Source organism: Caenorhabditis remanei, chromosome X (genome assembly GCF_010183535.1).
Source record: "Caenorhabditis remanei strain PX506 chromosome X, whole genome shotgun sequence".
In the NCBI taxonomy this organism is placed as follows: domain Eukaryota; kingdom Metazoa; phylum Nematoda; class Chromadorea; order Rhabditida; family Rhabditidae; genus Caenorhabditis; species Caenorhabditis remanei.
In genome coordinates, this window is record NC_071333.1 from 12,054,413 (window position 1) to 12,069,018 (window position 14,606).

Sequence of the window (14,606 nt, forward strand, 5' to 3'; positions counted from 1 at the left end):
AAAACCTCCCGGTTATTAGTTCACAAAAAAAAAAGTTTGGGATATTTGTATTATTGAAAAGAGAGGGAGGGAGTAGAAAAAGACTCACCAGATCAATTGAGCTGACTTATCAATTTTGGTTTCAAGCCTTATTGTTTCTAACAAACGTGATTTCTTCATCAAAGTTTAGAAAGAGAACAAAATAGTTTCCTGACTGGATGCTTATTTTATTTACTACGTTCATACTTGATTTGAAGTCTTTATCTCTCAGATAAACGGAAATAGTGTCCTTTTCAAAAACATTGACCGGCTGAACACAAGAAAAAAAGAAAACTGATTATGAAGCTAAATAAAGTTTTCATGGAATATTCTGTGAAACAAAATATTTTATCTGGAGTATCAGTTTTAGATGGACTTCCAAAAAATTTGATACTTCGAATAAAATCACATCATAATATTCAAATAGTTTATGTTCTTTTGGCCAAAAGTTCAACACAACTACACAGATCAGTTTAAAAAAACCAAATTCATGTTTTGTGCATCCTGTACTTGTAATGTACTTTAGGATATCTGTTCGATATTAACTTTTCTGTTTCCTTTCGCTAGTTCATTTTTGTGACCATATTTTTACTGCTCTCCTGTCTACTCCATTCTCTTTCATTTTTCGAAAAGCACCCTTGACAACTGCATCTCAGTAAACGGACATGCTCCACGAGCACTAGTTCACATCCCACTCTTTCTTCTCTCCAATTTGGCTGCCCTACTTGCGATGTGCATGCTCGGCACGCCGAGTCCCGCATAGCAACCAGTTCGCCTAGAAACAACGAGAAGCCCGGTTGTGTTTGTGTGACCACTCTTACGGGCCTACTGCCGTTATTATTAGTGAAAGCGCGAGACCTCACAGACGCGAATACTTTCTTTCTTCAAGAGATATTCAATATGGGTAGGTATTGTAGTCATAATAGATGACGTGTAGTTTCATGTCGTAAGAATAATAATTTCCCGCCTTTTCCTGTTTTTAGATAAAGTCGACCCAAATGAGCCAACCTTTCCATGCCCAATCTGTGGTCGCAGATTCATCAAATCTAGCTTGGTAAGTTACATCGAATCTATATTTTGTGATGGTTTCTGGTTCATCCAGGAGAAACATGAGTCCGCCTGTAAGAAGCTTGCTTCTCTCCACCGTAAACCATTCGACTCCGGTAAACAACGTGCCACTGGAAGTGACTTGACCTATGCGGCAATCAAAAAAGCTCAAAACGAGAAGGCTAAGGTAACGTGCCAGTTTAATCAGAACCACTATTTTTGTGTTACATATTCTCCAGAACGGTGGGGTGTTCCCGAGGCCACAGACAAACTGGCGAGAACGTCATGGCCATTTCATCGACGCGGTTTCATCATCCAAACGTGTCGACTATGCACTCAAAACTGGGGCACCATTGCCACCACCACCAAAAACTGCTGTTCCAAGTGGTTAGTTGAAATGTATCAGTCTAGATTTTTGACGTGCAGGTCGAGAGTTTGATGTATCTTCTGATCTACTATGTTGTTTCACATGGGTCACAAGATTTCCTCTTACGTGTGGGTGGTGTAGGCAGAAGTATGCATATTTTAGTGTTCATGTAACTGGTATAGAGAAAGAGAGCAGAACAATTACCGCTCTTGAGCTTCAATGAAGCGTAAATTAGTTCAGAAACAGATCATAATATATACAAGTTTGAATTACTCAACTGTTTCATACGTACGACAAGAATTTAGAATGACTTTTACAAGAGCTGGGGAGTGATCGAATGAAATTCACTGTTGTTTTGAAATTCATGTGTCTGCGTCATTAGTTCTACGCATGAGAAAACTGAAAAGGTTGTTTTTCTTGTTAAAAACAAGCTGTGACATTGAAAATTTAAAAGATCAATGATCAATCCTAGACTTCCCCGTATTTCAGATTATGTACAATGCGAGTACTGCAGCAGAAATTTCAACTCTGCAGCTGCTGAAAGACACATTCCATTTTGCAGGTAACTATTCCATCCAAATGACATATGTTTGTCACAATTGGGACCTTAAGAGACTAATGAGTTTTTAGAGAGCAAGCAACACGAAAGCAAGGCGGCAGTTTGAAATCATCTGCCGGAAATCGTGCTCTCACCAGCAACAACTACCGAGCTCTCCCCTCAAAACATGAAGTGCGCTTACTTTCACATTTATAGGAATTCTTTCGTTTTGATTTCAGGGAAGAAAACAAGAGTCTTCGAGTAGAAACGGATCTGCTGAACGGAAAACTACAACGAGAGGAAGGGACGGAAGTCTCTCGAGAGCACGTAGAGACGACTCAAACGAAATAACTAACAGAAGGAAGTATGTTGTGTTTTGTTCGAGTTTTGAGGATTTAACTGTATAGATTTCCTTGTTTAGATCTCTTGAGACAAGATCTCAGCTAACCACGGGGCAAGCCACTAATAGAAACACGTCGTTGTCTGCTGGAATGCGTCCATCACTTCCGCCAATGACTCCAACCAGCAAGTAAGCTCACATCATAGGGTGAAACGAGATGTGATATTACACTAACTCATGACAAAAAGAGATTCTTGATGTTAATCGATTTTGAAAACACGCTGTTTTTCAGACGAAGCAGCTCTGCCAAACGTGATGCTCCGCAACCACAAACGTCTACTCCACAACAACGTCTCAAGACACCGTAAGTTTCCCGCTAGAACCTTTTTGATTTTTGTGCTGTGTGCAATTCCTTTTCAGAATCTCACTGGCCGAGCGGATGAACAAAATGAGCATCAACCACTAACCCACATATTTTTGTTTCTCGTGCCTGGTCTTATTCATTTCTTTCAATATTTGATTTAATCACAACGCTTATCTATCAGTTTACCCTTTCCCCGCTTGATTTCTTCGGTTTTTTAAATGCACAAAATAATGCAATTTTACAGTTCCGTAAGATTTCAAATCATTTTTTCAAAGGAACACAATAATAAATGTTTACAGAGCTCCTAGAACCACAACTACTTCCAGTCGCAGCGGATCGAGAACTTCTTCGAGAACCCGTACTCGTGATGAGTCTCGTGAATCACGTCTTTCTCAAGCAAAAAGCAACAGCCGTAATAATTCTCGTTCCCGCATCTTTTAATTTGTTTGCCTTTAATTTCATGTCACAATTCACGAGCTATAAAATATAAAAAACAAAACTCCCAGTTCTTTTTCATGTTTTTTTGTAGACAAGTAGTGATTTTTTTGAGTTCTACAAAAAATGACTATCGACATGCTTTGATAGTTGATATTTATTCAACCATTTTAATATACAGTAAAAGTGACTGAAGGTCAGGTAAGGTTCCTCACCAAACTAAACCTGAGTTGGAATACCAGGTGTTAATTAAAAAAAAAAGAATCATTAAAGCATTGGGAAGGGGGAAGAAGTGGGATAACTAGTTATCATCGGGTAATATGCTTTAGCTAAATTTTGATTTTCAGTGCTAAGTTGATTATGTCGGTGACAAAATTTCTTTTTACACTAGTTTCAAAAAAACATCTTTTGGTGAAATAAACATACAGATACAACCTCAAAATGCTTAAAGGAAAATGAATTTATGCTGACTGGCATTCCAACGAATGCCATCGGGCAGGAACTAAGCGGTTTCTGTTTTGTAATTTTTTACAAAAGGTTTGCTATTACAAAATTTCTAGGAACTCATTTACAGAATCGTCAGAAAAAATAACATATTCATTGGTATTTTAATTCAACAGAAATATTGGACATAGTTTTCAAAAAAGCCGTTTAATCTTCAGAAATAATGACTGGTCAGGCTAGGCTTGTATTCAGCTTGCTTCTGAAACCTTGTGTAATCTCAACATAATCCTTTTTCTATCATCTCCTTGTCTGAAAAGCGCTACTGAAACTATATTATGATTTCATCACTCCCAACTGAAATCAGTTTCAAACATCTCCACCATTTAAACCACGAGAGCTTTATGTCATCCAGCGTTCTAACGTCACGCTTTACAAGCTATCAATTAGAACTTGAAATTACTTCCTTGTCTACCAAAAGTGTCCTACTTCCTTTTCGTTGTCAGAAGAGTCTTCTGAAATTCCGATCTCCAGAGAAAACCAAACGTGACTACAACCATATCAATATTTATAAACAGTGATGTCAATAGAAAGAGAACGTTGTGAAATGTGTGAACCAATAAAATTTGAGATAAATTAAAAAATACTTTCGTGCAGAAATCGTGTGAAGGATCTTGGCGTTCAAAGGTCAGTGCGTGCAGTTGATGGTTCAGGAGTTGTTGTTTTCTCAGATGTTGGGATTGCATCTGCAGCTGGCGCAATCGGTTTGAGAAGGAAGACTGCATCCGGAAGGTAGTAGGCGGACTATAAATCGCAAAATTAGGATTTTTAGTCAGTTTCCAGTTATGAAATCAGGAAGTGGAATCTTTTTAGACATGAAAGACAGTTTTTGGTAAAATTCTCCTCATACCTTACTTTTTGAAGATGGAAGACAGGAAAAATTTAACTTACATTGTTCATATCTCCCTCGCAGAGATATGGCAATCTTGTCCATCTCACAACCTCAAAGTTAGCTGGCTTGAAAACATTGACAATCATGTGATGGACGTGATCGGCATAGCTGCGTCCTTGCACATTGAGGTAGTTGTCTAAAACAACAAAGTAGAGAATTGATATTGTAATCAATAGCTACCTGGACGTGTGCTCTTTCCGTTTGGGTTGAATTCTACGTAATGACTGACTGGAAGCACGAGCGATACGATGACATGGCAGTTTGAGCGGTGTGAGACGTTCCACAAGTCTTGGAGCAACGTTTTCGGGGAGTAGTGCCTGGAAATTCACTTGTCTTCAGGTGATAGTTCAGATTTCGGTTTCTTACCGGTCGAGAAGGTTGAATGCAGTGATCAAATCGAACTTGATATCAGTGTTCGCCCATTCAAGAGCATCGAGAACAATGAATCCTTTCGACGAGAGGCGTTTTCTCATTTTCTGTAGTAAAAACGTTATTTTTTTCTGAAAGGGCTCAAGAAATGTTTACCGGTGAGAGTTCGGTTGCATAAATGTCACCGAAGAATGGTCTCATGTGTTCAGTGATGTCTCCATTCCCGGCACCGAGGTCAAGAACCTGTAAAAATATTTATTAAATGGTTATCAGCTTTAAGTTTATGAATAATCACCTTTTTGCTAGTTGCATTCCATGATGACCTCTCGACTGACAAGAACTTGGCAAATTGATGCTCACTGAAAAGGAACATGTTTCCGAATCCGGTCATTCCGTTGATATCCGTCTTCGTGTACATCGCCGACAAAATCATCACACCGATGTTGCGAACGGTCTGTGAATAAAACAAAAATAATCTTTAAAGGCGAAATGAGATAAAACTCACCTGCCAGAAGTAGTTACTGGCGATTTCGTTTGAGTTGTCAAGAAATTGCTGAGTTTGGTTGTCGGGTGTCGATGCGAGAAAGTGTTGTTGTGCTAGACTAGACAAATTTGTCTGAATATTCAAGATTTAGGATTTTTTTTTCAAGTTTTTTTAATTACCTCTGGACGATACCAATGCTCAGCTTTCAGCCCATACGTTCTCTCCAATTGATACGACATCTCGAATAGCAGAAAATCGATAAATAAGGAGAGGGGTGCGCAATACGACCTTTGCAAGGGGCAACTGTCAAAATAAAGCGCTCAGCGTCCACTGTTGTCCGAGAGTAATGCAAACGCGCTCTATTGGCACACAACGAGAAAAGAGAAAAATTCTGTGGGTACCGACTCGTTTATTGTAACGTTGTCAATTTAAATGAAAACAAAGGAAGAATAAAAGGAAAAATAAATATACATTGTGAAATAGAACTATGTTGATAAAACAATTAAGGTGGAAAACATCTTTAAATGAGAAAGTTTGACTGAAACTTGCTACTAAAAATGAATTGTCTACCGGATTTGCCAACTCTAGTAATGATATTCAATCAAACTTGTGAACTCTCATATTGATACCATTATTATTCTCGAAGTTCCATTTGAGTCTACCCGATGGCCTTACAATAACGATTAAACAGTCTGTTCAAATGTCTTTTTTCTTGATATTTCGAGTGAGATTTTTCATCCGTTCTGTTAATAAAAGTTGTTAGATCTCTCTTTTGTTGTTACTTCCGTGAATTGAACATGACATGGTTCCACTGTACCAATAGCGTTGAAACTGCATACCCTCTCAAAATTCGAAAGTTGGATTCTCTGAGTCAGACATGATAGATTCTTCCACCAATTATATGATCACATTTCTGTATTCACTGAATCCGTGCAAAATAAAAAATGTACACATCCCATTTTTTTCGAACCGCAATTATTTCTCCCCCTTTGCGTTCAATTCTCTATAATTTGAGCCTTATCTATGTTATTATGCTCAAAATGGGATAACTCTATCTGATGTATGTGATTCAGAGTATTTCAAATCTCCATGGAATTAAATCCGCTTCTTTTTCTCTTTCTCTTTTTCATCTTCTCACGAAAATCAGCGAAAACAGGCAATGAGCTCTCGAGGATAGCTTATTATCATTATTATTGAGTTAGCTGTTTTTAGTTAAACTCCAATCTACCTCATTCCTTACCCTTCTTTTTCTTTTACCTCATCTCCATCTACTTCGATTGGCTCTTATAATCAGTATCAAAAAAATGAAAACTGAACTGTTTCAATCTGTTCACAACAAAGCGGAATATATCAACTTCGAGTACACCTTGAACTGGCAAACTCTTTATTTTGGTCTCTTCCTTTCTGCAATTCCATATCAGGCTTTCACTCTCGCTAGAATGTGCTACATATATTGCAAATCAAAATCAAAAGCAACACTCCATTTAGTTCCGTTCACTAGTTTGATGATGATGGGATATTCGGTAAGTAATCTGCAACAAATTACTTTGATATATGTAGTTTCCAGAATTTGTTTTTCTGCATTCTTGATAACATCGTTTTCCGTCTTCCATCCACGGCGATTTTTACGTCATTATGTGCATCGAGTGATCCAAACAAATTTTTGATAATATTGTATATTTTGCAACTTAACTCGACATATTTGTCGTTGGGATCCTCTTTCTTGTTCTGCGTCACACGGTGCATTATTCATTTTATTCCTCTCTCTTATAAGAAGGTAAGTAAAGCACTTCACAAATTAATTTAGCCTAATCAAGAAGAATTAAAAAAAAAAGAACGGTTTTTAATCAGATAGCAGCATGGACCTTACTCTTCGGTTTTGTGATTATCATATGTTTCGGAATCTATGCTTCATCTTTTATGTTCGGTGGAATTGGATATTGCCGCCAATGGGACCATCCATTCAGTTTTGGTGCTGTTTATATCTCCTACGCCGAAACCGACCAACGACATGACCCTTTCTTTGTTCCTGTCACTATAACACTATCATTGTTTATTGTACTCGTAAACATTGGAGTTATATGTCAGAATAAAAAAATGGCTAAAACTACAAAGTGAGTTGACATTTTACGAGTATTTTGAATCAAAATCTCATTGTTTTTTAGTGCCGGGCGAAGAGTATACACTGACTCCGCTGGAAAATCTCTGTATTACACCACATTGGCCATGATAATACCATATTTGTTTCACGGATGTTTGACGGTAATCACAAGCTCACTTAAGTTATTCTTAAAGATATATTTACAGGTTGTCTCTGTGTACTATCCAGCAACTTCCGCGTACGTCATTCTCATTCGCTCGGCAGTTACAGACGTTTTTCAATGCAGTATTTTGGCGCTCTACAACAAACACACAATGTTTCAAACCAAAAAAACTTCACCAGTTGCAATAATCCCTCTTTCTAATTTATCTTAATTCTTGTGTTTGTTTATGTCTATCAACTCACTCGACTAATTATGTCAATTTTTTTGATAATAAATCAAATGACTCAATTGTTGTTTTATTGTTTGGATCATACTTGTCAAATCACGGGCCGGGCCCGCTAAAAATTTCAGGGCCTGGGCTGGCCCGCAGGGCCCGCAGCAAAAAATTATTTTTGAAAAATAGAATTGAAAGTCTTGGAAATTGAATTTTTTCGTCGGTTTATACTAAATCAAGGTCAAGGGATTCGATAAGACTACTTTCAGAAGCCTCCAGCAAGTTCTTGATCAAACGACGAAAAAACTATTTTCAATAGTTTGACGGGCCGAACGAGCCCGACCCGGCCCGGCACGGCCCGTGACAAGTATGGTTTGGATAGATTCCTTCATCTGCAACGTCGCTTTACACAAAATTGTCATTTATTCTTTTGAACATCAATTCAAAGGTCGCAAACCGATTGCCCGTTATCAGATCCAACATTCAGTCTTTTTTTTCATTGTTTATGTGGTTGATAAGGAGGCGAAACGTCAAACGAGTTTCCTTATCCATTTCGCTGATTGAGAACTTCTCCACTTTCATATCAAACTTTTAGTTCAGTCGAAACACCGCCTTTCTCTTCTCTTCTCACTTCTTTACCGTCATTGTTGTTGTTTTAGGCTTGTGGAATCATAGTTCGGTGCAATTATGTCTAAGGAAGAGAAATCAGAAAGGGAACTCCAACCAACTCACGGCGTTGTTGACTACGCATCTGATTATAGGAGAGTTGTGAAAAATGAGAGCGACGTAATTGGTATTTTTGCTCAAGTAAGTCACATTTCAGAGTGTGGTTTGTTACAGAGTCGGCCAAGTATTTTATGGGATTGCGTAGAAGTCACCTCTCCGAGATCTTGGGGGAATATGATAATTTTGTGGACAACATGGACATCAAAACAGCAGGAACTATTTTGAACGAGTTCTTGTCCCCAAAATGCACTCTGTTGGAGTTTGAGTTCAAGAATCTCACAAAGTGAGTTTAAAAATGTGTAGTGACGTTGAGAACAAATACTGTTGTAGGAACGGCAGAGATGAACATGCCGCCGGGAACAATGGTGCTCATGAAAACATGAATGAAATCTGGCAGAAACATATTCTCGGAAGAGTTCTCACTAACAAACCGTAATTCTTTCATAACTTGGGTTAAAGAAAGGGAAAGTTATTCAGAGAAAACGAGTTCGTTGTTTCGATACCAGCCAACGCAAAGTCCATGTTTGGTCAAAGTTCCAATGACGCAGGCAAGAGAGATGCAACTGAATCTGAGAGAAAATGCACGTGCCAACAACTAGAAGAGAATAAAAAGAGAAACCAGATGGAAATTTTTCGTGGGTTACTGTAGTTCTTATCTCTCGAAACTGATTTTCTTCAGTGATTTACAAACGTATCAAGTGGTACTTCCGTAACATTGACATCCAAAAAGTAAATTACTTTTTTCTGTTGATGTGAATAAACATAATAATTTTTAGCTTCCTATTTCCGAGGAGAAAAGAGAAGAGCTCACAAAATGTCTACAGATGTTTAGCAAATCGTTCGCAGCAACCTGGAAGGCCTGCAACTGTCTAGTGTACATGGAAATCATTGAATCAGTTAGAGCTGATCCGTCCAAAACCATCTCAGTTCTGTTCGACAAAACAAGCAAGCTTATGGTTGAGGACCAATACGGTAATATCATGTTAATGAAATGCATTTGACTTACATGAAAATGAAATAACAGATCTTGTCTCTGCGGAATCATCTGATTTGCTCCAAGTTGCTAATCTCTTCATCGAAAAATATCGTGAAGGAGCTGATGAGGATGGTAAGTTTCTCGGCATCCTGTTTATACTATATTCAAAATTCCAGCTTTGTTCAAATCCGGCTTTGGCTATCTCAGCTGCAAACTACAGTTGGTGAAGATCAAGGTATAATTTTAGGAACACATTTGTAAATCAGCCTTAATAAGTGACAAATAATATTTTCAGGAAGAGAACAATCCATCCATTTTGAATGTCGCAGCTTGCTTGGCAGAGTTGGAAGAGAAAATAATTGAAATCTATGATACATTATCCGAAATGTACGATTTTTCTACAGTCCAATTCTAATTATGACTATGTAACGATTTTGAATACGCTACTATGATAATAAATACATTTACTTGATATTTCATCTTCGAATTTTAAAAATAAATGTTACAATTTGAACCAATTCTCGTTCTCATATAATCTGGCGCTGCTGTTGTGAGAGAAAAGATGGCCCTGGTCTCAGGTGGCTCGACTTTGAATTGTGTATATTAATGACCCGACACTTTGTCATTGTGGTGTAAAATCTTGGGCAGATGATCAAGAAACGTTGAAAAAACGCCACCAGGAACTATTATAAAACTCAGTTGGTAACGAATGATGAAGTGGTGAAGGTGCCAATCCATTAGCAAGGTAATTGGATTTACTAGTCTTCGCAAATATCTTGAGCCGGGATCTAAATGTTGTTTTCAGGTGTTTTCAGTGTTCTTACTTCTACCGCCCACCCACAACAATGGAATCCGAAACCCCATTCCGACTCGAAAACCAAACCCATTCTCGATCTTCGATCATTCGAAAAACCTTTTTTCTTTCGAAACATGTTTTGCGTCTCTTCAGTTGTAGGTGGGTTATATATTGCTGGAAATGTATGACGTCGTTGTTTTTTTTTCCTTTTCATTCATATTTCACTTTAACTTTTTGTTCTGAATGAAAGATGCCGACTTTCTATCTCTCACCATTTCCTCTCCATTGATTATCAATTTATCCGTGATCTCCCTACCTTCTGTTGCTATATTTTAAAATCTTGGTGTCGGATTTGAAAAATGAGACCGATTCGCATTTCATCGCCAGGTCCATTTTTTTCCGTCAATCTGCTCACACTCTCACGGCAGAAAGTGCAATTATTGGAGACACAATTGTCCCATCAAATCATTTCAGACGTTTCGTCTCGCCAGTCTCATCATAGTGTGTCACTTTTTTCACACTTTTCATCTTTTTTTTTACAACTGAAACGTTTCTTTGCTTTGGTTTTCACGTAGTTTGTGTGTTTTCTGTTCTAATTTTGTCTAGACTTTGGATTATTCCGCCATGAAACGAACAACCGCCATGAAACGAAAACTCACATTTATTCCGTGAGCCTTTGTGAAACTTTGTGTGAAATGTGATATTGTCGGCAAAGCAACATGATATGATATATGGATTGAATTCGGTACGTGCTTCTTCAACCAGACATGTGTTACTACATCTGAATTATTTCTTTCACTACCCACTTTTTGTCTCGAATTCAGTTTTTATCGATGGCTTTTTGGCTTATGTTAGCCCTTCTCTCGTTTCGAAGATTTTTATGTTCGAAATGCGCTCGCTCGTTTTCAAATTGTATACTCTCCTCGAAGAAAATATATCCGTTACACCTGGTTGAATTTTTCCGAGCGTTTTTTACTTCCTGAATATTGTCGTCAAGAAGTGATAAGAAAACGGAACATTTTAAATTTTGAAAATTAGTGTTCACACGTTTTTCAACTCTTTCGGACACAATTCGTAAATCTATCATTTTTCTCATGCAAATTAATATGATAGTAAACGTTTTTTCAAAATAGGGGTTGTATTTTCTGTAAAATCTTCTTCACTGATCTATCTCTCGTTTTCTTCACAAGTGATTTTTTGAAACTGTGAATTGGTCTCAAATTTCGCCATCACAGGATTCTCCTCCTGTTGTGACAAAAAGTCCCTCTTTTTTCTCTAATGCATGACGACTTTTGTTCTATTTTTCTGAATTTCAGATCATCATTCATAGGACACCTCAAAACTACACAATCTGTTACCACTTCCTCCGCTCAGTCAAGTCAGATCTATGGCGGTGTGATGAAATTTGATGGAAATTAGTTGTTGCCTTTGTCTTGAAGGTGAGTGAGCATAAGACACATTTGAAAACAATTGTTGAGAATTCAGGAACTCGAATCATTCTCGAGGATGAAATTGGGGGCGAAGACGAGGGAAGCTCGTACAAATGTTGTAGAGGAGATGTTCACGTTAAGGTATAATTTCGAAGATTTATAGTATCAGATAAACTGAAAAAATATTTCAGCGTGCTTGTTTCTACGTGTCGATTTCAGCTTTAGTTGTTTGTATCTTTTCTACAATATGCATGTTTTTCGGAGTATATACTGTCAACTTATGGCTAGATATTTTTTTGATTGTTGCAAATACGGTGAGTCTTTATTTTAAATCATTAAATTGTTGAACATACTAATATCCTAATCTAATAAGAAATGTTTAAAATTTTCAGGTTGTGGCCATTCTCATGATGATTGGGCTTTATTATGACAAAGCTGCCTTACTAGTTCCCTTTATAGTATCAGAAGTAAGTATTAGAAATAATATACGAACAAAAAATAAGTTCATTTCAGATAGCGCAATGCGTGTGTTTCTTCATTCTCGCCAATTATGTTCTCTACTATACAATTGTTTTTCGGAGGCAGAAATTCTATCAAAAATTTGGTAGATTTCCCAAATCTCTGAGCAGTTTTTACCAACTTTCTTCTTACAGATCAAATGTTGATGGTGATATCTATATATCTGGGAATTGTAATTTGCATTGGTGCAATATGGGCTGCTACAAAATGCTATCATTATCTTCGACAAAAAGCTGAAGGGATTTATCCGGATTCTGGAGAAAGATGTATGTGGGAGTGACTCAACTGCCAATTCTTCGATGATACTCGTCTAATTTTTGGACCAATAAACTATTTCTCATGTTCCTCTTTTGACGCCGATGTGTCCCACGTTCACTTGAATTATTTCGAAAAATTGCGTGACAGCTGAAGAGAGTGACCTTTCCGCCAGAAACTACCGACAGCTATCGGCTACTTGAAACAACGTCCTTCTTGCATTAGATCAGTAACAAGCTGTGTTGGCTTAACACATATGTCCTTGCTGCTACTCATAAGATACATTTATAGTTTTACCGAAATCAGTGTCATTTTCAAAGTTTAAAAAAATACGAGTAGGATTTCATGAAATAATTAGTTATTGGTGAAGATCTTGGTGTGAACATCGGTGCAGAAGCTATTGCACATCTGTTGACAAGCCACGTAGTTTTTCTCTCCAGCAGTTCCAAGAGTGACAGTCTTTGTATTGGATGATCCACTGCTCACATGGAAAACCTGTAATGTTTAGTTGAATTCAGAGCAGGTTGGTTTATAATTCTAAGAACTGTATAATAATTAGTATAACTGGTTTCCCTATTTGCAAAAGTTCACAAACAATTTTGACGTTCAATCCAATGTTTCTTTTTTCCCCACTTAATTCTCACAGTAAATAGCTCTAGAAGTGGCAGTTAACACTGTCGGCTTTCTAAGAAGCATGAAGATTGTATTTCTTTCATAAGTAATCAAGATGAGCCTGCTCTCACTCATTTTTCATCACACATCGTAAATTCTCTCCTTTTCGGAAACCGACAATTCATCTTCCTGGTAATAATAAAGCATAGGATGGGTGTGGCTTATTTCCATTTGTCTTCAATTGTCTTCAAATGCTATACAAAATATTCTAGCCGTATTGACGCAAGTTCTCACATTTGAATTGTAGTGGAAGTGATAAAGACCCATCATTATTTCATTTCACTCTCTATCTGGAGGCGTGTTTTACCTCGCATGTATATTGGCCGGCGTCCTGCTCTGGTTGATAGTTTTGAATCTCCAGAATTGAGCCTCCATTGTAGAACTTGTGCTTTCCACCTGATATTCTCTACTGCTTTGTTATTCTTTGAAGATTTCTAGTGCTCACCTTCCAAGATTTGCTTTCCGTGACGAGTCCAGTAAGTGATAACACTGCCTTTCTTGGCAGAAACTTCGCAGGATATATTAACTGAAGCAGTGGCAAGGACCTGTCCAAAATGAAGTTGTTTGTCACGGAACACAATGTCTTCTGAAAGTGTCCGTTTAGACTAGTATGAGTGATAAAACCAACCGAAAACAATCACATCCATCTTGTTCATGTACACTTTACTACCGACTTGTGCATTACAGTAGTAAACACCACTGTCATCAACACTTGAGTTGCGAATGATAAGTCCAAGAGTACGATCATCCAACTTCTTGATTTCAACATTTCCAGTTCTGAAAGTCTCCTTCTTTCTAATTTCATAGCTAAGGTAGTCGAATTTACCTATCAAGTCCACCATGTTTCTTCCAAATCATTCCTGGTTTCTCTTGGAAATCACCTTTCACCGAACATACAAGAGAAATCTGATGACCGATTGGTTTTTGAACGGGATTAGCATTTGGACTGATGGAAATAGTTATATTTTCCTCTAAAATAGGATCAACTGTTTCGAGTTCTTCCTGTATTTATTCCTTACCTGCTAGGGCAATCGTACCTACAGAAACAAGTACAAGACAAAGTAGAGCAAGAATTTTAGCCATCCTGTCTCCACCGGTGGTTGTTAGCAAGAATGATAGTAGCCACTAGTGAAGGCGGTTGTGAAGTTTTCGTCAGGTGTTTAGACGTCCATCAGTTTAGATCCTATAAAATACTAGAGGCTTGGGTTACCACCACCGCTCTCCGCTTCTGCCTCGATCTTTTTTCAGATTAAAAGAACGCCGAAGGCCATTAAGCTGGCGGCACCTCATTGAAAAACGTGATGAGGGTGATTGAGAGAGGCTATTTAGACAAGTTAATTGCTAAGAAGTCCTAAGTGAAAACATCGAAACTTGTGCACATGATAGCACTTTGATAAGA

The 14,606-nt window shown here is 37.7% G+C and overlaps 6 protein-coding genes across 6 annotated transcripts; 4 read left to right on the forward strand and 2 right to left on the reverse strand.

Annotated features, from left to right (window-relative positions):
* Positions 1–918: 918 nt before the first annotated feature.
* On the forward strand, positions 919–2,776 carry GCK72_024376 (uncharacterized protein; the record flags this gene model as incomplete). Its single annotated transcript, XM_053735853.1, has 10 exons — positions 919–922; positions 1,002–1,072; positions 1,121–1,252; positions 1,305–1,452; positions 1,922–1,994; positions 2,063–2,162; positions 2,210–2,334; positions 2,392–2,499; positions 2,603–2,674; positions 2,731–2,776. The coding sequence occupies 10 exons, from the start codon at positions 919–921 to the stop codon at positions 2,774–2,776; spliced, it is 879 nt and encodes a 292-aa protein (XP_053579419.1).
* Positions 2,777–4,231: 1,455 nt separating this feature from the next.
* Positions 4,232–5,594, reverse strand: GCK72_024377 (uncharacterized protein; the record flags this gene model as incomplete). The annotated part of the gene is made up of 8 exons (XM_003118348.2): positions 4,232–4,354; positions 4,502–4,638; positions 4,683–4,819; positions 4,869–4,978; positions 5,028–5,114; positions 5,167–5,325; positions 5,377–5,487; positions 5,535–5,594. The coding sequence occupies 8 exons, from the start codon at positions 5,592–5,594 to the stop codon at positions 4,232–4,234; spliced, it is 924 nt and encodes a 307-aa protein (XP_003118396.2).
* Positions 5,595–6,659: 1,065 nt separating this feature from the next.
* On the forward strand, positions 6,660–7,830 carry GCK72_024378 (uncharacterized protein; the record flags this gene model as incomplete). Its single annotated transcript, XM_053735854.1, has 5 exons — positions 6,660–6,878; positions 6,923–7,132; positions 7,207–7,469; positions 7,521–7,617; positions 7,663–7,830. The coding sequence occupies 5 exons, from the start codon at positions 6,660–6,662 to the stop codon at positions 7,828–7,830; spliced, it is 957 nt and encodes a 318-aa protein (XP_053579420.1).
* A 690-nt stretch (positions 7,831–8,520) lies between these two features.
* On the forward strand, positions 8,521–9,950 carry GCK72_024379 (uncharacterized protein; the record flags this gene model as incomplete). Its single annotated transcript, XM_053735855.1, has 9 exons — positions 8,521–8,626; positions 8,674–8,842; positions 8,890–8,991; positions 9,037–9,194; positions 9,239–9,288; positions 9,336–9,531; positions 9,584–9,667; positions 9,712–9,770; positions 9,831–9,950. 9 exons carry the CDS (start codon positions 8,521–8,523, stop codon positions 9,948–9,950), a joined length of 1,044 nt encoding a protein of 347 aa, XP_053579421.1.
* A 1,789-nt stretch (positions 9,951–11,739) lies between these two features.
* Positions 11,740–12,560, forward strand: GCK72_024380 (uncharacterized protein; the record flags this gene model as incomplete). The annotated part of the gene is made up of 6 exons (XM_003117657.2): positions 11,740–11,770; positions 11,817–11,902; positions 11,953–12,075; positions 12,154–12,228; positions 12,275–12,365; positions 12,415–12,560. The coding sequence occupies 6 exons, from the start codon at positions 11,740–11,742 to the stop codon at positions 12,558–12,560; spliced, it is 552 nt and encodes a 183-aa protein (XP_003117705.1).
* A 329-nt stretch (positions 12,561–12,889) lies between these two features.
* GCK72_024381 (uncharacterized protein) lies at positions 12,890–14,290 on the reverse strand (the record flags this gene model as incomplete). Its single annotated transcript, XM_003118180.2, has 6 exons — positions 12,890–13,030; positions 13,515–13,603; positions 13,653–13,793; positions 13,836–13,984; positions 14,034–14,178; positions 14,227–14,290. 6 exons carry the CDS (start codon positions 14,288–14,290, stop codon positions 12,890–12,892), a joined length of 729 nt encoding a protein of 242 aa, XP_003118228.1.
* Positions 14,291–14,606: the final 316 nt, after the last annotated feature.